The sequence below is a fragment of the Narcine bancroftii genome, chromosome 4 (genome assembly GCF_036971445.1).
Source record: "Narcine bancroftii isolate sNarBan1 chromosome 4, sNarBan1.hap1, whole genome shotgun sequence".
Lineage (NCBI taxonomy): Eukaryota > Metazoa > Chordata > Chondrichthyes > Torpediniformes > Narcinidae > Narcine > Narcine bancroftii.
The window spans coordinates 268351820-268378414 of NC_091472.1; the positions used below are offsets into that span (position 1 = coordinate 268351820).

The window sequence follows — 26595 nt, forward strand, 5'->3', positions numbered from 1 at the left end:
ACAAAAGTTATTTTTAATCAACTTCAAATATGAAAATAGAATCAAACTTTAACTTATCTTTATACTTTTACTAAACTATACTCTATACTAACCCAAGTTAACCCCCTTCTAATTCTAAGCGCACATTTATGCAATGTGTGTATAAATTAAAGTTCTTTGATTCAAAGTTCAATCTCACTTCTTCTTCCAAGTTCTCTGGATGCAGGCAATTCTTATACTGTGCACAGAATTTAACATGTATAAAGTTCACCAGGCTTTGGTGCTTGAAAAGTAAATGTTTACCACTCAGGAAGGTTCTTGTAGGGTTTGCAGAGAGAGATTTGTTGTTCCAGGACTTCCACAACTGAGGTACCACCATTAGTCACCTCAATGTCTCACTGATGAAACTTGCCCCATCAGGGTTTTTCAGATGGTAACCTCTTTCTTTCAGGTTAGAACAGAGCTCCTTCTGTTCCTCTTATTCCAAGAGAAACATCAGACATAGCACTTCCAGCCATCCACTGCTTTGGAACTTTTCATCAGATCTTCCTGGATTGCACTGCTCAGTGTCCCACACACACTGACTGAGAGAGCTTCTCTTCTCTTTCTCTCTCCAACTGGCTTCCAGAAAGCCCATGTGACTCACTTGCAAAACCCCACTTTCTCCAGCAAACAATGGGAGTTCTTCCTTCGGCTCAAGTTGTTGTTAGATCAACAAAAACCAGGAGTGACCTTTCTGTGTACTCTGTCAAAACCCTTGAAAAGAACTTCCAACAGCCAGAGTGTCTCTCCAGTCCATTCATTTTATGACATCAGTTCAATTAACACCTACTTGTGAAAGGCGCTTATATTCTCCAGAGATCTTCAGTATTTCTTCAGTCTTTCAAATAAGAACTGTTTTAAAATGTGTGTATGTATGTAACCTACTCTAAATCTTACAAATTCCCCAAAATATTATTGCCACTACACCTCCCTTTCTTTAAAATCACTAAATATATAACGATTCACTATATATACATGTTATAAAGAAATCTCTTGGTGTCTGCCACATTGACCACCGCCAGTGGGCTGATAACGCCTCAAACCGTGCATCTTGGCGCCTCACAGTTTGGCGGGCAGCAACCTCCTTTGAAGAAGACCGCAGAGCCCACCTCACTGACAAAAGGCAAAGGAGGAAAAACCCAACACCCAACCCCAACCAACCAATTTTCCCCTGCAACCGCTGCAACCGTGTCTGCCTGTCCCGCATCGGACTTGTCAGCCACAAACGAGCCTGCAGCTGACGTGGACTTTTTACCCCCTCCATAAATCTTCGTCCGCGAAGCCAAGCCAAAGAAAGAAAGAAAAGAATAAAGTAACAATGTTGAGAGTATTTTGTACATGATCACTTTTAACATCTTGATAAACAATCCACAATAATATTATTTGAGCATCTGATATGAATAATTTGCAGATTATATTCTTATAATATTAAACTCCGGTTTAACAATCTTCTGTTTTTGTTCTTCATTTTATTCAAAAACACCAGAGGATTATGGTCAGTAAATACCACAATTGGTTTTTGAGATACACACCAAAATTCTGCAGAGATAACAATATAGACAATAGTTCTTTCTCAATAGTAGAATAGTTCCTTTGAGGAACATTGAATTTCTTTGAAAAGTAGGCAACTGGATGGTCAATTTCATTATGTTTCTGCAATAAAACTGACCCTGCTGCTACCTCAATCGCGTCCACTGCTACAGAAAAAAAATAATCAAAATCAGCAGATTTTAACACAGGATAATGACATAGCATATCCTTTAAATTTTATAAAGCTGTCGACACTCTAGTCCACACACATTTCTCCTCTTTCTTCAAAAGATTTGTTAAAGGAAGATTTCTGCAAAACCCTATAATATCCTGCCATTCCTAAAAACCTTCTCACTCCTTTCTTGCCATTGGGAATAGGAAACTCAGAAATTGCATTCACTTTCACTTGAATAGGTTCAACTTTGCCATGACCTAAGTATATACACAGTGGTATTTGCAAATTCACTCTTTGCTAACTTAACAGTTAAGTTTGCTTTGGATAACCTTCCAAACAATTTGTCCAATTCCTTCAAATGTTCTTCCCATGTGTCATGTTTTGTGACCAAGTCATCAATATAAGCATCTGTATGTGTTAATATTATAGTCATTACAATACGCAAGGTGTACATCATGGTCGATGTCAACCCGCATCCAGCCTATGAAAATACCACAACTCAAGCATTTGGTGAAAATGTTCTTCCTGAATGAACGGCCTCTTCGGAAGGTAAGTGTGAAAATTGTTGATGGGAAATTATGCAGCGACTGTGTAGAAACCATAAGTAAGTGCAGACATGGTTGTGCCTTCCTGACAAGTTAGGAGATGTTTTGTACCCATGATGGATCAATTGTTAAGTGAACTCCAAGGAACTTGGTGCTCTCTACTCTCTCCGTTACAGAGTTGTTGATGTGTAGTGGAGGGTGGTCCTCCTGAAGTGCATGATCATCTCCTTCATCTTGTCCACATTGAGACTTGGGTTGTATAATGAGATTTTCCACCTCTTCTGTAACGATGAGGCCAAATACAGTTGTGTCATCTGCAAACTTGAGGAGGGAATTCCACATTCCTTTTGAACTAATAGATTCAGAAACTTTAGTGAAGTGAAAAAATGGTCATTTCTGGTGGCTGATGCTTATTCCTGCATTTTTATTGGAGTGGTGCTACTGTACCTCTAGATGGGCAGAATCTACATTATAATTCAAAGAGAAGCTCTGTCTTCTGGGAGGGGTCAGTTGAGGAAGTTCCTGGTGATGTTTTCCCCTGTGTCAAAGAGCAAGGGAATCCTCTGCAGTTACCACGGTTGGACTTTCTTGAAAAGGATTGATTAGCCATCAGAATCAGGATCAATCTCTATCTAAGTTCCATTTAAGACTGTTAGATAATTTCACATGCTTTGGGGTTAAAATTATGGAAAAATTTAAAGATTTATATAAACTCAGTTTTCTTCCTCTATTCGAGTATGTGAGATTGTCTTTTTTCTAGTTCTTATTTATCATTCTCTTTAATGTCATATGAATGTAGTTAAAATGATAATATTACCTAGGTTTTATATTTATTTCAAGCAATTCCAGTTTTCATTCCAAAATCTTTTTTTTAATAATATTGATTCAAAAGTTTCTTTATTCGTTTGTAAAAACAAAAACCCGAGAATTAATAAATTTCATTTACAAAAATCGAAAAAAGATGGAAGTATGGCCTTACCTAATTTTAGGTTTATTGGGATGCTAATATTTGTAATTTAATGTTTTGGGTTTTTTATTCCGATTAATTGGATTGACCATTATGGACAGATTTAGAAACAGGTTTTAAACATCTGAGGATTTAGGAACAGGTTCAGGACCAGCAGCTACTCCTCCACCGTTAAACTCCTCATCAACAAATTCAATCAGGGACTCATTTAAGGCCTCTTATTTGTGCACTTTATTTTTATTCCCCTCCCTCTCTCCCCCCCCCCCACAGTCTTCACCTCATCTCACTTGTGCATTTTTTTGATTTTCCTTGCTCTCCCAGCATTGCACAGCAATGTTTACATTCGTTATCTGTTTACAGTTCGTTTGATTGTTTATACAGTCAAGCTGTGTGCAGTTAATTTTTGTATTACTAATTAGTGGTAATTCTGCCGTGCCCGCAGGAAAAAGGAATCTCGGAATTGTATTTGATGCATGAATGTACTCTGACAATACATTTGAAATCTAAATTGAAATCTCTACAGTGGCCTCTTTTCCATTTAGCTTTTCCAAGATCTAAAGGAATATACATTGAGAATCTGGTTCCAATTTAGGATTTTTTTAAAGTTAAAAAGCTTTATCTTATCTAGAGCTATCTCTCATAATTATTTTTTTACCATAAATAATTGATCAATCTTTCTTTCTATGGAAAATCAAAGGTATTGTTTATTTTGCAAAATTATTTAAGTAAGGTTGTTTAATGTCTTTTGATCTGCTTGCAAGTAAATAAGACTTACCAAAATCTCATTTTTAAAAAATTTACAGATTAAATTTCTTAAATTTCAGAGTTTTCCATTTGTATATCTACCAGATTTAGTTGATAATATTTTTCAGTTGAATCCCTCTTAGAAAGGGTTAATTGGAATTTATATACAATAGATTGCTCCACAGCAGAAACAATATCACTGGCTCTCCACTCAGCTCTGGATTAGTGATTCATACATATGGCTGCTCTTCATAGATTACAGCTCAGCCTTCAATACCATTATTCCCTTGTTGCTGGTCAAGAAGCTACAAACTCTGGGCCTCTGTACCCCACTCTCCTTGACTTTCTCATCGGGGGACCACAGTCAGTACGAATGGGAAAAATTACTCCTCCTCACTGATCATCAACACAGGCATACCCACTGCTCTACTCAATATACACCCATGACTGTGTGACCAGATACAATCCCAATGCCATCTACATTTGCCAACGTTTGTCAGCAGAATCACAAATGGCAATGAGGAAGCGTACAGGAGGGAAATAGATCAGCTTGTTGAATGGTTTAATAACAACAACCTTGGACTCAACATCAGTTAAGCCAAGGAGATAATTGTGGACTTCAGGAGGAAGTTAGGGGAACATGACCCAGTCCTCATCGAGGGCTCAGTAGTGGAGAGGGTCAAGAACTTCAAATTCCTAGCTGTGAACCATCTCCAAGGATCTGCCCTGCAATCACTAAGAAGGTTCGACAGAGCTATACTTTGTGAGGTGTCACTGAAGGCTCTCCTAAATTTTTACAGGCGTACCGTGGAGAGCATTCTAGCTGGTTACATCACTGCCTGGTATAGAGGCATCAACTCTCAGGACAAGAATAACCTCCAAAGGATTGTTAACTCAGCCTGTGACATCACAGGCACTAGACTTCACTCCATCGAGGACATCTACATGAGGTGATGCCTTAAAAAAATAGCCTCTATCCTCAAAGACCCCCACTATCCAGGCCATGCCCTTTTCATTTTGCTACCATCAGGAAAAAGCTACAGGAGCCTAAAGACAAGCACTCAGGGCACAAGGTCAGTTTCTTTCCCATTGCCATCAGATTCCTGTATAATCAATGAACTTTGGTTACTTTTTGTGCACTATTATTTTTATCTTTTTATAGTAATGTTGTAAGATGGTTATAATATGAATGTTTGCTCAGTGATGCATCACAATATACTGAATTTCACGATTTGTTAATGACAATAGAGTCTGATTATTAAAATTACATCCAGTACTTCATGATAAGATTAAAAAGCTTTAGGAACTAGAACTTTATCTGATGATGTTCAGGACAAGATTTTTAAACTAGTAAATACCTCTTTAAAATGGTTCCAATATTCTTAATCCAATACAAAGTGGTGTATCCTGTTCACATGTACAAAGATAAGCTGGCTAGTATTTTTTTTCTAATATTACCCCTATTTCTGACAGATGCAAATCTGAAATTGATATATTGACACGTTTTGGTTTTGTTCATCGTTAGAAATCTATTGGAATTTTTAAATATTGGAGCTACGACCCAATCCAATAACGGCTCTTTTTGGGGCTATTGATGCAGACATAGGGAGTTTTTCTGTACCTGTTCAACAGGATGTGGCCCTCTCTATATTGTGGCTAGAAGAGCTATCCTATTCAAATAGAAAGACTCTAGACCTCCAACAGTGTTTCAAAGGTTCTCTCATATTATGTCTTGCCTAAACCTAGAAAAAAAATAGATATCATGTATTTGATTCGTGTGATTAGATTTATTTACTCTTCCAGATGAGATATAGACATAATTTTGTTTTTTGATTTATGGTAGGAACCAAAAACTACAAAATATATGTAACTCTCAAGATAAGCTGCTCAGCTGTTTTTTGAATTATTTTAGAGTAGGTTAGGTAGGATATACGTGATACTGTATTGTCAGTTTTGTTTCTTTTTCTTCATTTTATTTCCTATAAAAACCAATAAAGAAGATTGAAAACAGAAAAAAAAAATCAGAAGCAGAATTTATTGTCATGAACAAGTCACAAAATTTGGTGTTTTGCCGCAGCGTCACAGTATAAACATTCATATTATAACCATCTTTACTATAAACAAAATAATAGAACACAAAAAGTAACCAGTGTCTTTGGTTCATTGATTATTCAGGAATCCGATGGCAGCGGGGAAGAAACTGTCCTTGTACCCTGACTGCTCGACTTTAGGCTCCTGAACCTTTTTCCTGATGGTAGCAGAGTGGATAGGCATGGCCTTGGTGGTGGTGGGGGTCTTTGAGGATAGATTTGAGGGTCTTTGAGATCCCTGGTGAACCTTTTTTCTTGTACATTTGGTTTTAAGTTCATCGCTGCCGAGACTTAGAATTTTGGCTGGAATACATTTGCTCCTTTGTTATTTTTGGATAACAAAAATAAAAGGTGAAATGCAGCACTGAAGAGTGCAGCTTAGAAACTTGATAAAAATAACAGGAACAAGTGCGTTTTTCTTCTAAGAAAATCATATAAGAAGAAATATTTTCAACATATTTTGAACTGGTGAAAGATCCTCCAAATCAGATTATTTTAAAGGAGCTTCTTGTCACAATTCATCCAACACTGGTGTTTTTTTCAAATTTTTAAATGTACAATTTACATATTTCAATTTTTAAAAAAATAATGTGCTGCTTGTCTAAATTTAAATTTATCAGGCCCTTTTGCCCAATGAGTGAAGTGCCAGTTGATGAAGTAGACAAAAGACGATGTGGTCAAACAATAATCATGGATTTTATTAGCAGAAACTCATGGTACATAATGAAAGACAATAGATGCATATACAGTTATATCCAAGGGGAGTGTCCTTAACAGTAGAGATAATGCACAGCCAATGTTAGTACAGCAAGACTCGCCAGAGGGGAGACAGGCAGCTTGGCAGACATTCACCACAATAAGTTTGCGCTGCCCAATTTACACCCAATTAACCTACACCCCTGGTACCTTTTGAAGGGTGGAAGGAAACAAGAGCCCCTGGGGAAAACCCATGCACACATGGAGAGAACATACAAACTCCTTACAGACTGCACAGGATTCGCACCCCAGTCCTGATCACTGGCACTGTAAAGGCGTTGCACTAACCGCTACGCCAACAGTACCGCCATGCTATTTCTCCTTCATACTTTGTGCACACAACAATGTCATCACTTGCCTGGTACACATTTCTAATTTATCAGAAATTGGATGTAAAGATTATTACCTGAAGTTGTTGTACATCACATTCAGTAAAACATGGCATGCATTATACAGACTGTCAGGAACCACAGGTGAATTCAATAGCATTTATGAGAGCATCATTTTATTTTCACTCACTCCTTGACATTGATATTCAGGGAGACAGCACTGACAACAACCATAGAATCCATGCATTGATTGCTGTAATCTGCAGCTCCGCAATGGATCACTGTGCCAGTGGCTCATTGATGTACACCTGTGTGGAGGAGATTCCATCAACCAGCATATAAACACATAAACCTATGAACATCCTGATAGGCCCTTGCTTTCTGATTCTTCCCACCGTGCCCCAAAGTTCGATAACAACCCCCTATATTTTCCACTCTTCCTCATTTTCCCTTAATTCTGCTTCACCCTGTGCAGCTGCTACAGTGCTGGTCCATATCATTGTGAGTCCGCAGTTGCCAACTCATGCAGCACCTGCTCTCAGTGAATGAATGTAAAATGACTTTCAATACTTACAAGTGGGAGAAAAACTTATCAGCAATTTTTTGAATCAAGAATTTTCCAATTTAGCTATTTTTGGTGGTTACAGGTTATTTGATGCGAGGCCAAAATATGTCACATAAATAATATGCCACACCAGAAATAATGAAATCCAATTTTTACACTTTTAACTTCAAAACAAAACTGAGCAGTAATTGAAACAGAAATAACAACCATCAGTGGAAACAATACCAAAGATTTTACTGTTGCAGGGCTTGCAGAATGTTGGATATTGGTTATAAGATTCACAAATTTAAACTATCGGCTCAAAGTGGTTGCCAAATGCATCTGTTCCACATTATTACAGTAATAAGGAATGCTAGTATAATAAATCAGTCATAGTTTGACAATTAAAACATTTTATAAACTGAATTATATATAATTTGCAATATTATAATTAAAATTCTCCAGCTTAAAAAGTGGATCCATGTGCGCATTTTAAATGTGAAAATTTCATAAAAAAGCAATATAACGCAGACTCTATTGCACCAGCGATCATTTCCAGATGAAATTGTATCCATTGGCAAATTGGCCCAAGCACTTGCACATTGTGCAGCTGGGATTTTTTCTCAATGTCCATGTGTCTAATGACAATACAGACATGTTTCCTCTATTATTGCCATACATTGAATCTTCTGGGTGCATCTTATCACCTTTGTTAAACAGAGATAGCAAAACTAAAAGCACTTTGCATGTGCATAAGTTAGAGGGTCCATGACATTAATGCCTTGCACTGAATCTGCCACCATCACTGGATACTGCATCTCTGTTTACAGTGTTCTCATATAAATCATTCAACACCCTGAGCACAGGTCCACATGAGGCCATTTGTAGTCCAAGAATCAGAGGTGACCACCACATGGCTGCCCAGACATATAGGAAAGCACCATATCCTCCTTCTTCATGCTTTCCCTCACCTTCATGACTGCCTTTTGTACAGCTGTTCTGTGGAAACCATGGTGAGAATTCCTTTAAGGTTTTATGTGTGTCCCAGCATCGAGTACAATATTAATAAAGCTGTTGTGAGCTCTTCAAGAGTCTCCTGACAGGCACACTGCAGATCCCATTTTAACAAGATTCTATATGCAAACTAATGTAGTTTTGCATAGTCTCATGGATTTGTGCTGGGTGTCTGTCTGTAGAACATGTTTATCATACCTAAATAACATGACAAGAAATGTCTGTGTATACAGGATTAGTTGAAACATTTGAGTGCATAAATCAGCTGGAAGCTACACAAAGCAAAGTCATAAATATGATCTTTAAAAATCTTCCAAATGGTCAACTTGCACTTAACAAACTCGAGGATGCATATGAGTAAATCACAGAGATAAAACACAAGAGCTAAATAAATTCTGGCCATATTTATTATTACATTTACATTGGATAAAGGGAATCAAGTCCTGACATTAATCGTTCAATGTTATGATTCACAGTAAAATAAGCTACAGCTAGTCTGGGAAGAAAATAAAGTCGTCTTCACGGCCTTCTTTCAAATCTATAACAGAATGCAGAGGATGTCACTGATCTGAAATCTAAGTCTGTAGACACATGGGAAATCTTGTCTGTAGACAAGGCTGGACTGGATCTATTTTAACACAAGGAACTTATAAATTCAGCATGCATTCCCATTGTTTCCTCAACATCAATTGTGTACACAATGACATCAGAGATGTATTTCCTCCACTTTTGAATATTATGGAGTGTATCCTATGGCCCATATTGAACATTCTCAGGAAAAAAAAGCTATCAGCATGTTGCACAGGAACAAACCAAGGCAGTGATTTAAAAATAAAGGTATGATATTATAGCTGTTACGGCAAAGTGGTTGAGAAATGGACAGTGCTGACAACTCAACATTCTAGGGTGTAGAATCATGAAGTAGGATGGGGAAGTGTGTCAAAGACCAGGTGGCATTGCAGAACAGAGAAAAGAAATCCAGAGATTTTTTGAGTGAGGCTATTTGGATAGAACTTCAAAACAATGATGGGGGTCCATGGGAGGGCTCCAAAGTGTCCACAGGAGATAGTGGAGCAGAATATCGATGCAAATGAGAAAGAAGGTAAAACATACTCAGATAATAGTAGAAGTAGGGGAGTTCATCTTCCCCAATATTAAGTGTGATCAATTTAGCATGAAAAGCTTAGAGGTGGCAAAATTGTTAAATTAACATATAGATCTTAGGACAGCTACTTGGGAAATATGTTGATAGCCCCACTAGGAAAGGGACTGTGCTAGATCTAATCTCGTGGAGCATTGCCAGGTAAGTGGAGGGAATGCCACAGGGAAACATCTCACAGAAAGTGACCTTTAAATATTTTAAGTTATAAGGCAGTTGCAGGAATACAGGTATGCACCGCTTACATCCGTTCGAGCAACGCCTGACTGCATATACATCCGTGGTTCCATAATTATTCAGTTATTGCGAGCAAGTCCACAGCAATTTAGATGATACCACGATAGTGGGTTGCATAAAAAGGGCCAGTGATTCAGCATGCTGGAGGGAGATTGAAAACTTGGCTGAATGGTGCATCAACAACAACCTTGCACTCAATGTCACTTAACTAAGGTGGTGATTGTTGACTTCAGAAAGAGAAAACCAGAAGTGATTACTAGAGGATCAGAGCTGGAGAGGATGAGTAAATTTAGGATCTTGGGAGTCATTATCTTGGAGGATCTTTCCTGGACCTAACATACTAATGGCATTGTGCAGAAAGCGCGTTAGAGCCTCTAATTCCTCAGGAGTCTGGGGAGGTTTGGTATGACATCGGAAGCCCTAGCAAATTTCTACAGATATGCTGACTGGCTGCATCATGATGTAGTATGTGTTCACCAATATTCCTGAGCGTAAAGGTTTGCCAAAGATGCTGGACACAGCCAGGATATCACAGGCAAAACCTTCCCCACCATCAAGAACATCTAAAAAGAGCGCTGCCATCGGAGCAATGATCAATGATCCACATCACACCCTCTGTTCTCACTGCTACCATCAGGAAAGAGGTATAGGTGCCACAAGACTCACACCACCAGGTTCAGGAAGAGCTGCTACCCCTCCACCATCAACTCCTCATCAACAAACTCAATCAGGGACTCATTTGAGGACCCTTACTTTTGTGCTATTTTCTCTCTTTCTATATTGCAAAGTTTGTTTACATTTCTTTATTTGTTTACATGTGTACGTTGAGTACAGTTTTTTTTGCGCTAACAATAAGTGGTAATTCTGTTATGTCCGCATAAAGAATTTCAGGGTTGAATGTAATGTCATGTATGTGAATAAATCTGAATTCTAAATCTGAATCTGACCTGAAGTCAATTAAAAAAATGTGAGATGATACATTTTGGTAAAACTATGGCTGGGAGACATATGATGAATGACAGGGTGCTCAGAAACCTTGGTGTACAAGTCCATATAGCCCCAAAGGTAGCAGCATAGCTAGATAAGGCAATTAAGGCATATAGGCTATTTACCTTCATGAAGCACATCCACAGAATATAAGATTATTGTATAATGATGCAAAATATTTGTTGGCCCACAGCTGGAGTACTTTGAGGAGTTCTAGTTGCCACACAACAGGAAGGGCCCAAGTGCTCTGGAGTGGGTGGATAAGAACTAGGACCTCGTCTGGGATGGAACATTTCAACTCTGAGGAGGGATTGGATGGATTAGGTTTGTTTTCCTTGGAAAGGAGAAGGCTGAGAGGAGGCCGAAATCAGGTTACAAAATTATGATGGACATAGACATGGTCATGAGTGACAAACATTTTCCCATAGCAAAGGTGTATTTGACACCAGAGTGAATATGTTCAAGAAAAAGGTCAGAGATTTGGAGTATGTCCAAGAAGGATTTTTTTTTTTACCCAGGATGTGGTTGGAATCTGGATCAGCACTCTCTGAGGGTATGTGGAGGCATTTAAATATATGGATGAAGGAGCTGAATGGAAATTGGGATTGGTTGAGATAAATACTTTGACTGGCCAACATGAACATTGTAGGCCAAAGGGTCTGTTTCCAAAATGTATGACACTATGAAATTAAGATACAAAAAGCCAGAAATTCTCGGCTCAACTTTTAGAATTTATGGAGAACGTGAATTAGCATTTCATATTAATAATCTATTGCCAGAACTGGAAAGTTAGTATTTAATAGTATCACGAGCTCCTGTTTCAATTAATGACTGTCACTTTAAGGGCTAGCACCGGCTGCAACCATTCACAACTGAGTGGCAACAATCAGGTACTGACTGAAGAGAGAGAACATATGTTGTTTTATTCAGGGACAGGTGGGGAGAGACATGTGAGCACACTTGGTGATCAGCAGCAATCTTATGCTGTGTGAAATGGACAATTTGTCTGATTCTCCCTGTCACAGGAATTATGGAACCTCCCACCGTGACCAAAGGAAAGGTCATTTTGAAGGGGACTTACTGAAGCACACCATGACCAAAAGAAAGGTCACTTCAACTGACCCATGCCGGGGGTTTTGGAAGCATAGTGGAAGTCACACATTTCATTTCCCCTACATAAGGGAAAGGGGAGTTATGACAACCATTCGTCCAAAAGGATATTTCTCAGCAAGCAACTTGACATGGATTCGTGAGTTTTCAGCAGTCTGGTCACTCAGTCTCTCCCACTTTCTTTGTGATTACTTCTGTGCATCAGCTTAAGAAGCTGCATTTCAGCACAGGATTTCTAAGACTGAACTTTGGACTGACTTTCCAGAATTGTGCCTAAGCTGTAATGGTTTGGGTATCCCACAAACACACATAAGTATATTCATGCATAGTTGGGGTTAAGTTAATTAAGGTGTTATATTATTGGTAGTTATTAATAAATATATTGTTTTAAAATAAAAACAATAACAATCTCTTGGTGAATTTCTATTGCTGCTGGTCTGTGGCGTAACAAAAGCTTTTAAACAAATACCAAAGCAGTGAAAGAGAAATGGAGGTATAAGAAAAGGGGATAAAAGAGAAGGAACACAAACAATTCAGAAGCCAAGTGGAACATTGCCCTTCAGTTTAAAGGCTTAAAGTACAGAATGAATGAGAACTTGCTGAAATTATACAGAGTTCTCTTGAGAACTCATTTGAAGCACTGATGCAGCATTGGTCTCTTCTAAAGAATGATGCACTAGCCATTGAGTCATGTAGATTCATTAGAATGACTTGTGGGAGGAGGGGATTGTTCTCCGAGAAAGATTAAGATTGGCCTCTATTTGTGAAATTTAAGAAGAATGGGAGGTAATCTTTAAAGATTCTGAGAGCAATTGACAGGTGGGTGCAGGCTGAATCTGGAACTATGGGGGGGGGGGGGCGCAAGGAGAAATTATATTTTTAAAATAAGTGGTTTAGAATTTAGGTAAGCAGTTCATTACACAGAGAAGCACACTGCAACTCATTTTAATTTTCTATATTTTGGAGCAAAGGATACCATCACTAATGTATTACCATAGACCGGGGTGGCCAATCTTCCTTAACATAAACGCCACATACAATAAACTTCAAATGTTTGAGAACCACAAGACATGAAAAGATCTTACATGCATGTTTTAACTCTTGCATGCATATTTTGTTACAAAAATATGTTATAAGTATTAAGAAATACATGTATGCAATAATATTTATTCATGTATGTTGTCTTTAAGTAGCTAATTTGTATTAGTTTCAATAATCAAAAAGTACACATATACATACCAAATATTTTCAAAATCCTTACAGATTTTCCGTGGAAATCTCTGCCCAAGGAAGTAGTAGAGGCAGTCTCATTAAATATATTTAAGATACAATGATAGATTATGGGGGAAAAGGTGGAGCTGGGTCCATGGCCAAATCAGTTGTGATCTCACTGAATGGGAACAGGCTCGACGGCAGGATGGATGACTCTTGCTCCGGTTTCTGATGTGTGCTCTTCAGGAACACTGCGTCCACAGCTGAGGACATATGATGTGGGAAGCGACCCCATGCAAAGCTGTCTCTTTTGGCAGGGCGAGGTCAAGGTGCCCACAGATCTGCTCCTCCCACCCTCTGTTCCCCTCTTCCCATTCACCAGCAGGATTTGGGGAGCAGAGTCTGGGATATGGACTGCCAGATGTTGACTCTCCATCCGGTGGGGCCAGGGCTTGCCTGTTGCCACTGATATGACCTTCACTGCTGCTGTTAGCTCCAGGTCAGTCCTGGCTTGGTGACCCCCTCGAGCCTCTCCTCCCCATCTCTACCTTTTTGCTTCCACCCCACCAAAGTGTCTCCCTTTGACAGACACCCCACCTCTGTGGCAGGCTGTGCCTCATCAGAGCACTTCTGGCCCAGCCCCTGCTTACCAACCTCTGTGGTCACTTCCTGCAGGGGACCTTGAGCAGGGAGTGGCCGCAGAGTGGGACCATGATCCTCCTACAAAACACCCCATGTTGGCAGATCTCTGCTGTGCTGGGCCTGGCCAAGCGAGGAGAACTCAACACCACTTCTCTGCAGGAGCTGTTCCTTCAGTGCCCACTCCCTCTTCCTTCTCCTGGTCATGCAGCATGAGCTGTGGCTATCCCAGGACTCCCGGACTGGCTGCAGGCATTCAGTGGGTCGCAGGGCAGCTTCGAGAGCGTTGGTATCTGTTCCAAACACCATATATCTATGAGCCGCACATTACATGTCAAAATGACATGTGGCTCACAAGCTGCCTTTTGGCCACCTGTGCTAGATTATCCCACCATGCGAAACAACCTTTCTACATCTACTCTGTCTATGTCTTTCAACATTTGAAATGTTTCAATGAGATACCTCCTGATTCTCATAAATTCCAACGAATACAGACCAAGAGTTGTCATATGCTCCTCATATGATAAACCTTTCGTTCCCAGTATCATCCTTGTGAATCTCATCAGAACCCTCACCAACTTCACCACATCTCTTTAATGAGGAGCCCAAAACTGCTCACAATACTCCAAGTGAGGTCTCACCAGTGCCTCAACAAAACATCGCTGCTATTCTAATCATCCCGAAATGTATGCCAGTATTTCACCACCAACTCAACATGCAAGTTTACCTTCATGCTATCTTGCATGAGGACTCCTAGATCCCTTTACAACTGGGCATTTTCAATGTTCTCTCCATTTAAAAAAACTAGTCTACCTGTTTATCTTTTCTACCAAACTGCATGACCGTACACTTGCCAACATTATCTTTCATTTGTCATATTTCTGCTTTCTCCTAAATTGTCTAAGTCTTTCTGCAGCCTCTGTGTTTCCTCTACACTACCTGCTCCTCCACTTAGCTTTGTATCATCTGCAAACTTGGCCACACAACCATTCACTCCTTAATCCAAATCATTAATATATGACATAAAAAGGAGCGGCCCCATCACTGATCCCTGTGGAATGCCACTAGCTACTGGTAGCCAATCAGAATATGATCCTTGTATTCCAACTCTCTGCATCCTGCCAATCAGCCAATGCTCTACCCATGCTAGAATCTTTCCTTGTATACCATGGGCTCTTATTCTTGTTAACCTTGTTGACCTTTGTCAAATGCCTTCTAAAAATCCAAATACACAACATCCACTGCATCTCTTTTATCCAGCCTACTTATCACTTCCTCAAAGAATTCCAATATGTTTGTCAAACAAGATTTTCCCTTAAGTAACAATGCTGGCTTTGGCCTATTGCAGCCTGTGCCTCCAAGTACTCTTTAACCTCATCCTTGTTAATTGACACCAACATCCTCCCAGCCACTAATGTCAGGCTAACCGGCCATAAATTTATTTTCTGCTGCCTCTTCCCTTCTTGAATAGTGGGGTGACATTTGTGATTTTCCAGTCTTCCAAGGCCATGCCAGAATCTATTGATTCCTGAAAGATAGTTACCAATGCCTCTACAATCTCTAATGCTACTTCTTTCAGGACTGAGAATGCAATCCATCTGGTCCAAGAGACTTATCTACCCTTAGACCATTCAACTTTCTAGCCACCTTCTTCCTTGAAATAGTATCTGCACTCACTTTCCCTCTCTGATACCCTTCGACATCTGGCATAGTTAGTTAGCGTCTTCCAAAATGAAGACTAATGCAAAATACTAATTTAGTTCCTCTACCATCTCCTTGTTTCCCATGGAATATCAGCATACACCTCACTGATCTTGCCAACCTCCATGTCCTACACTTTGCTGAATACTGATGCAAAGTACTAATTTAGTATCTCACCCACTTCTGGTTCCAGTCATATTCTCTGTCCTTGAGTGAAACTATTCTCTTCCTGATTACGCTCTTGTTTTTTATATATATATATATATGTATGAAATGCCTTGGGATTCTCTTTAATCCTACTCAACAAAGACCACTTCTAGCCCTTCTGATTCCCTGCTTCAAGTTCTCTTCTGCTTCCTTTTATATTCATCAAGAACCCCATCCAATTTCAGTTTCCTATAGATGACATATGCTTGCATTTTATTTTGACTAAATTTGTAATATATTTTGCTATCTATGGTTCCCACACCTTATCATCCTTGTCTTTCTTCCTCATGGGGATATGCTGGCCTTTAAACAGCTCCATCAAAAAAAATCTAGATCTACCAAATAACATGTACTCCCAATCTATCTTCCCCAGCTCCTGCCTGTATTGTTGTAATTAATCTTTCCGCTATTTAGGGATATTTCCTTTCATAAATACATTCCAGGCACCCACAACTCTCTAGGTTAAAAAAATCCTAAATTTTCCCTTAGGCTATCTTCCTCTCTCCTTGTACAAATGTCCTCTGGTCCTTGCTACTCTCACTGCAAGAAAACGGAGCTAGCTGTCCACCCTATCCATGCCTATCATAATCTTGTAGACCTCTATTAAGTCCCCTCTCATCCTTCTTTGCTCCAAAGTGAAAAACCCTAGCTCTATTAACCTTGCACCATAAGATACATTCTCCAATCAAGGCAACATTCTGGTAGAACACCTTTGCTCTCTCTCCATAGATTCCACATCCTTCCTGTAATGAGGCAACCAGAACAGAATATAATGTTCCATGTGTGGTGTAACCAGTTTTATAGAGCTGCAACATTACTCACAACTTTTTAACTCAATCCTCTGACTAATGAAGCCTAGCATACTATAAGCTTTTTTTTCCCCTTTTTCAATATTTTTATTGAAATTCCACATCAAAAAATACAGCGAACATTTGAATACATATTAAAAGTGAAACAACATTTTAAAAGTACAGAAAAACCCTACACTCAGATCATAGTACCCGCAGTACCCACATTCTTAATCAAACAAATTATATTACGTAATATTCTATTATTAAAAAAATCTAATCCCACTACCAACACCAAAACTAATTGGCAAAGAAAGGAAAAAAAATCCCTCTTGCAGTAATATATAACCTTATTAGCCAACACCTCTGCATTAATACAAAATCAAAGATTTTGAAAGTAATTCAAAAGAGGACTTCAGTGTTTGAAAATTTAAATTCAAATTAAATAGTGATTTATCCAAATTTAAAAATGACATAACATCACATAACCATTGAGTGTGAGTAGGCGAAGCAACATCCTTCCATCTAAGCAATACTGCCATCCTAACCATAAGAGAAATAAATGTTAATATATGGAAATCAGATGCCATTAAAGTTACGTCTCTCTCTCCAACAATACCAAACAAGGAAGTTAAAGGATTAGACTTAAAATTTTCTTTAAAAAGTACAGGAAAAGTTTGACATACTTCCAACATTTCTCAAGACTCAGGTATGTCCAAAACTTATGAATTAGTGAAGCATCTCCATTGTTGCATCTATCACAACGAAGAGATATATCTGCATAAAAGCAAGATAGTTTGATTTTGGACACGTGGGTCATTTGGACTACTTTAAATTGTAAGAGGGAGTGGCGAGCATACAAAAATGAGGCATTAACCAATTTAAAAATTGCATTCCAAGTTTCTTCAGAAATTGAAAACTATAGAACCTATTCCCAAGCTTTTTAAATTTTATCTAAAGGAGGCCCTCTTAATCCCAACAACGTCATAAATGTGAGATATTGAACCATTGTAAAAAAAAAAGGTTGCAAATTAAAAATTACATCTATTAAATTCTTATCAAAGCTCTTAGGAAATCTATGTAATTGAGATCGCAAAAATCTCTAATCTGTAAATAACGAAAAAGATGAGTTTTTGGCAAGGTATATTTAACTGTCAGTTGTTCAAAAGAAGCAAGACTCCCTTCAATAAATAGATCTTTAAAACATTTAATGCCTAATCTATACCATTATTTAAAGGTTACATTAATCATGGAAGGTTTAAAGAAATAATTAGGAAAAAATAGAACTAGAAAGAGAAAATCTCAATACACCAAAATATTTTCTAAGCTGTATCCAGATCCTCAAAGTATGTTTAACCACCAGATGGTCAGTTAATTTATTTAAAGATAAGGGAAAAGAGGATCCAAGAAGAGAAGTAATAGAAAATTTTGTAACAGAATTAGATTGGACAGTCTTCACGGTTAATATATGTCCAAAACATAATATTTTATATTTTGACTGTCCAGTAATAGAATGTAAAATTTGGTAGGACTAAACCTCCATTCTTTTTAAATTTAAGAAGATTAACTTTATTTTGGCATGGGTATTTGTTCTTCCATATATAAAAACAGTCAATTGGGTTTTTATTATTTTTAAGAATAAGCAAGATAGAAATTTTGTGAAAAGACTGTGGCAGCTTGCCCAACTTAAAAGGATCAGAAAAAAACAGGGCTTAGTGAGGTGTAAGTGATGAGGTAAAAGCCTTATAAAATTCTTCAGAAAATCCATCAGGACCTGGTGACTTCCCAGAATGTAATGAACATACAGCCTCAGCAATTTTCTCATGCAAAAGAAGTTGATCCAAATGCTTTTGATTAGCAGCAGAAAGTACAGGGATATTCAATTGATCTAAAAAATTATTCATTGTAATATTATCCTAAGGAGAATTGGAGCTATAAAGTTCAGAATAGAATTGCTTAAAGGTATCATGCATTTCTAAATGATCAGTTGTCAAATGACCATTAATTTTACAAATTTATTTAATTTGTCGTTTGGCTACTAAATCTTTTAATTGATTAGCCAATAGTTTACCTGTCTTATCTCAATTAATATAAAATTGACATTTACATTTCAAAAGTTGGTTTTCAATTGGATACATTAGAAGAAGATCATATTTAGTTTTAATTTTGACTTGCCATTTATGAAACTGGAGCCAGAGCATACTTTTGATCTATTGTTTTGGTTGGTTAGCTAGATCAGTTTTCTCTTTATTGGTTTTTTCCTAATACTTTCAGTACAGTATAAGAAATAATTTGTTCTAATAATAGACTTGAAACATCCAAGTCAATAAGACTGAAAATCTCTTCCACAATATTTCTTTTTTTCAAAAAAAGAAAGTAATTTGTTCCTTCAAGAACTTTAAAAAAATTTATCAGATAGTATGGTTTATTTGGGGAAGGCCAGGGAAGTTTAAAAATAAGAACACAGGAGCACGGTTGGAAATGACTGTTCTTATATTCACAAGATCAAAATAATGGGATCCCCACTGTTCCTTGCTGTTTCCTGCTCTGCAGGTGGTCACCTGGAATGAAGGTCATTGGCCCCCATGGGGTCTGCGTGGTTGCCGCGTTTGTCAGCCATTTTATGTGTTACAGAGTTCTGTGTTGTGTATTGACCTATGTGTTGTGTGGTTTTGTGTTGAAAAGCAACAGTTTGCTTTAGAGAGCCAAGATGAAGGTGGACTGCTGAGAAAGTGGGAGATGGACTGAGCATGAGCACAAAATTATCTAAAAATTTCTGCACTTGGACGATAAACCACCACTGGGTGGTGCTGTGGAGTAGAAGGCGGCCCAGAGCACGAGTCATTATCTGGAACACAGTTTAGAATGTTGGGATTTCAAAAAGGGATGAACATTCCAAAGACAGCCACTTCTTCCTCTCTCTGCAAGCAATACAAGAAGACAACTTCGAATTTTGTGCTCTCGCTCTCTCAAAGATCTTTTGGCTTCAGTTTACCAAACAAACTAAATTTTGTTTATGATCTTTGCTTCGGTTGAGATCGAAGTTTTGTGAGTCTTGTGTGTTTTGTGTCTAAGTTTTTCTGTGGGCTTGTTGGAAATATAACTTAGACTTTAATTACATATGTTATATTTAGGCTGGGGAATTTATTAGTTTTACACCGTTATAGAAATTTACATAGAAACCAGTGGGCATTGTTATAAAAGGGGGGATTTTGAATTAAAGTTTGAAGGTGAATTTTTTTGATAATAAAGTAATTATTCATCTTTACCCCTGTGTGATATGCCTTCTTTGTGGTTGCTGGTTTGATCTTGTAACATATGTATTGGGTTCTGTCCCGATTAGTGGGTGCTACATGACCTGACCCCAGAACCAGCAATCAGAGTGCTGTTCACTGCTTTTGGTGGCCTACCTCTGTGACACATGGGCTGCTGGGGGACTGGGTAGTGTTCGTGCGCAGGTTTAAGGCAGTCAATTGTGAAACTCTCTTCCACCAATGTAAGAGGCTAGTTAATGAGGAACTTATGCCAATTATAATGAACAAGCATTAAAAATAAGATAAATGAAAATAGATGTGGCTTTGCAAAGCCAAAACAGCTTCCACATAAATCTTAAACCCCCCTCTCCCAAAGACAAACTAAATTTGCCGACCCATAGACAGGTGGCATGCTACAAATTAATTTGCCCATCCCCAAAATCTTCTGTTTACAAAACTCCAATATTATAATGAAACCTTGAATGTGTTTCATATGAGACAAAACTCAGCTACTACAGCTAATGCCAAGGACAGAAACAAAAATAATCATTATGTTTTTTAAAAAGATTCAACTCCTCTTTCTTAACATGAACATGCTCCAGGACATGCGTCGGGTGGGGGGGTGGGGGGAGGGATGAGTAATGGAAACCGGAGAAGTCGATATTAATGCCATCTGGTTGCAGTGCTGTTCCTTCAATTTGTGGGTGATGTCATTCTGGCAGTCCATAAGAGACCACGTCAGCATGGGAATGGGTTGGGGAATTGAAATGTGTTGCCACTGGAAGATCACCGCTGTTGTACCAGATAGGCTCAAAATGTTCAACAAAACCATCTCCCGGTCTGCACCCAGTATCTCTGATGTGGAGGAGGTCATAATGGGAGCACCAGATGCAGTAAATGACCATTGCAGTTTCACAAGTGAAGCATTACTACAATCACAGCAGCTTCAGACTTTCATGTTGCACTTCACAAGAAATTAGATCTGAGAAGCAAGAGCAGTCTGAAACAACTGGTCTATCAAGACAGTCCTGCTTGTTACTAGAATGGTTGGGACTTCATTAGGGGCTTTTTGGAGAATCAGGAATAGGGTGATGGGAGGGAGGCCATGTTAACAAACTGCATGCTGCTTATGTAATAAGGTATGGACCCTGTGGTGGACGACCAGTTGCTCTGCAAGTGCCCTTCAATGGTCATTCGCAGAATAACTTGGTCTAACACTCCCCAAGAATGTCCAAATTTATTTTGTGAATGATGTCAATCCATGTTCACTTTACATGAAATCACATCCAATGCAAAATAGTGAATTGAAACCAAAGGTGTCCAATTGCATTTCTAAAGTAAAGCAATTCTACCTGAAAATATTCTCTATCACATTCCACTCTAAAATAAATTGATTTGGAGACATATTGTGCCTAAAACCACATTCATGTGGGTCCTAATGTCTTGGCAAGAGAAACTGGAACAAAAGAATAGCCTTTATAGGATCAAGATGTGAGGAAATTAACCAAGTTCACTTCAGTGCTGTTCTACCACTGCCCTCAATAGGTAATTTCTTTAAACCACAGCTGTTTATGTTGAACCTATAAATGCAGTTTTTTAATAAAACCATTTATGAAAGGTTAATTTTCAAGCACCAAATCTGTTACATAACTGCTGAAGAATTTTCATACATCATTAATCAAAAGTTGTGTATAATTCATGGAGCAGTCAAATTCCTCCCAGATACACCAAAGTCCTCACTGCAATCTGTTTAGTGACCATTTAAATGCATAAATAAGCATCTCCTTCTTAGAAAACTGTTTTTGAAATAATTAATTTCCAAGTTTACTGATGCTTAAAAAAAAAATCTTTTACCAACTTGTATGGAATGATATGTCTGGTATGAAGCTGCTCATTTTTCAGAAGATTATTATGTTGACTGACAATGCACTGCCATACAGATCCGTAAACTCTATGTGTGATCCTTCAGATATGTTGGTATATTTTCTCAGAGAGAACGTAAGAGTACTCCAAATTCCATGCGCTCAAGCCTCATTGTTAGTGAGTTTGAAAGGGATCAATGCCAAGGACCTGATGATTTATATCTCAAATTTGAAATAGAGGGCTTGAAAGATAATCGATGCTCTCTTATCCAAAATTCTAGAAATTCTGTAATCGTTCTTGTAGATTTGTGACCCTACAATTGAATAAAGGAGAGAGAGAGAAAACTGTTCTGCTTTCGATGGTGGGGAAAATTTGGGAATCTTTAATGACGTAATTATGGAACACCATAATATCTTTGAACAGAGTCAACATTTGGAGTAATACATATCATACTTTTAAGTTGCTGACAATATTAGGATGACATAAAGAAGCTTCAAAATGATAGGTATAAGCCATATGAATGAACAAGAGCAGATGGAATTTAATGTAGAAAATGTAAGGCTATTCATTATTGACTTTATAAGGGGAAAAAAAAGCAGTAGTTACCAAAAGCTGAGACATTGGGTAGCATTGGTGTTCAGTGCACAAGTCACTGCAAGTTAAAAAAAAATTAAGACAAAACAGTGGAATTAAACACGAGTCTGCAGATTTGGGGACAAGTGCAATAAGTGCTAGAGAAACTCAGCAGGTCACACAGCATCCATAGGAAGAGTAACCAATATTTCAGGCCTGGGCCTGAATAAAATGGTAGGAGGAAGAGCATAGGTTAACATGTGAGGTCAGAGATGGATACAGGTGAAAGGGTAGAAGAAAGAAATGAGGTGATGGGGAAGAGGGTAGTTCTCTGTTGGGAGAGGGGAGAGGATGGAAGAGGGTGGGGAGCTGGAGAAGACAGAGAAAGAAAGAAAGTCATGTGTGGGGGAGGGTAATAGAAACTGGAGAAGTCATTATTAATAAAAGTGCCCAGACAGAATACAAGGCGCAGTTGCTCAAATTTGCAGGAAGCCTCCGTTCAGTAGATCATGAGGCCATGGACAGACATATCGATGTGGAACAGTGTTTGGAATTGAAATGATTGGCCACTGGAAGGGTCCTTGCTGTTGCAATGGACAGAGCAAAGGTGCTCAATGAAATGATCTTTGAGTCTGCACCCATTCTCACCAATGTAGAGGAGATTGGTAACAACAGTAACCCTTTACCTATGGATGCTGTGGGGCCTGCTGAGTTTCTCAGCACATTTGTGCATATCAACATATTGTATATTGTCTTTCTATGAGAAGATTTCAATATAGAAGTCTTATTACAATTGTATGGACCCTTGATGAGAATACATCAGGAACATTGTGAGCAGTGTTGCCTCACATATTAAAACATGTACATGCTATAAATAGAGTGCAGTGAAAATTCACTCAACCTCAAGGATGGTGGAGAGATTTGAGTATCCTGTAACTCTGCAATGGAACCTTCAGCCCAACCACTGATTCAAAACAGTAATCGATAAAAAGGAAACATCCCGTGATGATCCCATCTGTCCGAATTTCCAGTTCACTAATCATACCAACAGGTCTACACCGGATGCCATCTCACTGGCCCAACACAAACCCCTGAAACATCCTCAGGATGCTTTTTATCGACTGCAGTTCAACATTTAACACCATCATCCCCTTAAAAGTGATCAGCAAATTCCAAGACCTTGGGCTCAACACCCCACTGTGTAATTGGACCCTGGATTTCCTCACCTCCAGACCACAATCAATGAGGATTGGTAAGAACATCTCCACAATCTCCACCAGTATTGGAGCACCACGGGATTGCTTTCTTAGCACCCTGCTCTACTCACTTTACACCTACAATTGTGTGGCTCAGTGTGACAACAACACCATCTACAGATTTGTGGACAATACCACGGTAATGAGTTGTATGAAGAAGGTGATGAGTCAGAATAAAAGATGGAGATTGAAAACTTGGCTGAATGGTACACCAACAACTATCTTGAACTTTATGTCACCAAAACTAAGGACCTGATGGTTGACTTTAGGAAGGGGATGTCAGAGCTATATAATCCAGTGATCATTGGGAAAATCTGAGATGGTGAGCAAATTTAGGACCTTGGTAGTCACTATCTTGGATAAACTTTCCTGGACCAAAAATACCAATCACATCATAAAGAAAGCACGTCAGCACCTCTACTTCGTCAGGAGTTTGTGGAGGTTTGGTAATGACACCAGAAACCCTGGCAAATTTCTACAAATGTGTGGTGAAAAGTGTGCTGACCGGCTGCATCACAGTCTGGCACGGGGACACCAATAACCCTGAGTGTAAAGCCCTCGAAAGGGTGGCGGACAAGCCCAGATTATCACAGGCAAAACCCTCCCCATGATCGAGAACACTGCTGACAGAGAGCAGCAGCAGTCAGGATTCGCACCACCCAGCAAATGGTCTATTTTCTCTGCTGCCATCAGGAAAGCAGTATAGGTGCCACAAGACTCGCACCACCAGGTTCAGGACTAGCTACTACCTCTCCCTCATCAGACTCCTCAACAATAAACTCAATCAGGGACTCCTACTTGTGCATTTTATTGATTTTTTTTGTTCTTTCTGTATTGCAGTTTGTTTACATTTGTTATCTGTTTACTGTTTTTTTTTAATGTGTTTGTATGTATACGCTGTGTAGTTTTTTTTCCCCCCACTACAAATAAGTGGTAATTCTGCCTCTCCTGCAGAAAAAAAATCTCAGGGTTGTATGTGATGTCATGTATGTACTCTGAAAATAAATTTTGAAATTTGAATCTGGTTTCTAGACATTAAGGGAATTAAGTGATATCGGAGTAGGAAAATGACATGGTGGCAAAAGATCAGGTAAGATCTTGATTTATAGTGGGTCAGATGGGCCACTCCTGTTGTTATGTTCTTAAAAAGGCAGCATGGTATGATTATACAATACAGGCAGAAATTGCAGAAAACACTCAAGCAGATTAACAGTATCTGTTGAAAAGGGAGAAAAAATATTCCAGGTTAATGATCTTTCAGCAGGTCAATGAGTAAATCTAGATTATTGAATGGATGTTATTATAAAGTTGATTATGTTGTTAGATAATCAGAAATTACTGTATTACGATAAAGCTGTCAAATCCAGGATAATTATTCTTCAGAAAAGGAAGAAGACAGAAAATCATAGCTGACAGGTCTGCTAATTAATTTTAGCATGTTGTGCCAGCGATTCTTTTTCAAATGTGTCAATTAATTTAAGACACTGGCTATCAAACATTTGTAAATAAGAAACAAATTTCAGTGTAATGCTGTATGCTGACGAGTTTAAAAAGACACTTAGCTGCTCGTGAACCTGGCGATGATGCCTTGAGGCCACATATAATGGTTCTATCTGTAGTCATCATTTAGTAGGCATTAAATGTGGGTTATTAAATTCCTTTCAGCTGTGATTATAAAAAAGGCATAACTGCAGAAATTACAGGATGATTGTAGCAAACATATTCAAGTCATAACACAAGTTTTAAAAAAAAACTTAATAGCTCTTTTATAATTATAAATTTTATTTGTAATGTCCTAATTATACAAGAGCAAAACAAATAGTAGTGGACACAGCTCCTTGTGACTTCTCTGTTAGTCAATTAGATCTTGGGTGATCTTTTATCTCACTGTCACTTTCCTGCACTAACTCCAAATTCCTTGATTTCTTTAATATCTCACAAATTATCACTCTCTGGCTTTAATATACTCAGCAACTGAGCCACCACAGTCCTCAGGTACAGAATTCCAAAAATTCACTTTCTTCTGGCTAGAGACGTTCTTCTCATCTCTGAATATCAAATCCCTTACTTGGAGACTGCAATCATGGATTCTAGACACCAGCCACAGCAAACAGCATTCCTGTTTCAAGTTCCTTTGCTTTCATCTCACATTCTTCAAACTCAAGAGACAATGGACTCAAATCTACATTTTCAGATGTAGATACAGCTATTTGTCATTTAAAGGTCAAATTAGTTAGTGACACTGGCTTCTGTTGGTATTTTGGTTGTGAGAGGAAACTTGGATTAACTGTTTCACTGCTCATCTTAAAAATCCATTCCCAATCGGAAAACATGAAATGCTTCTCCATTCGGTGATTTGAATGGAATGGCTGTAAGAGACTCAGGATACGGTACATTAAAAAGACCTTTTTGGAGACACCAGTACCACTGAGTGTAAAGCCCAGAACATTACAGGTAAAAACCCTTCCCTCCATTGAGGGAACTCTCTGCTACCGTCAGAGAGTAGCAGCAATCATCAAGGATCCACACCACCCAGCACAGGCTCTGTTCTCGCAACTACCATCCAGAAAACGGTTTAGGTGCCACAAGACTCGCACCACCAGGTTCGGGAACAGCTGCTACCCCTCCACTATCAGACTCCTCAACAACTAGCTCAGTCAGGGAGTTGTTCAAGGACTCTTACTTTTGCACTTTATTTTTTTCTTCTCTCTGTATTGCAGTTTATTTACATTTCTTTATTTGTTTACAGGTGTACACTGAGTCAGTTTTTTTTGCACTGCCCACAAGTGGTAATTCTGCCTCGCCCGCAGGATAGAATCTCGGGGCTGTACGTGATGACATGTATGTACTCTGACAATAAATCTGAAATTTGACTTCTGCTCAATTGTTTGTTC

The 26595-nt window shown here is 38.6% G+C and overlaps 1 protein-coding gene across 4 annotated transcripts in view; it reads right to left on the minus strand.

Moving 5' to 3' along the window:
- The window catches only part of LOC138761953 (spermatogenesis-associated protein 24-like), a 166557-nt gene that overhangs the window by 115182 nt on the left and 24780 nt on the right, over nt 1–26595 (minus strand). The window contains exon 6 of one of the 4 annotated variants that reach the window (XM_069934971.1): nt 6818–7465. The exons of 2 other annotated variants lie outside the window; for them this stretch is intronic. In XM_069934971.1, coding sequence (XP_069791072.1) covers nt 7318–7465 — 148 coding nt within the window. In that variant the 3' untranslated portion in view covers nt 6818–7317. Of the gene's footprint in view, nt 1–6817; nt 7466–8161; nt 8701–26595 lie in introns of those variants that run through there. One more of the 4 variants, XM_069934973.1, reaches the window with a different exon arrangement.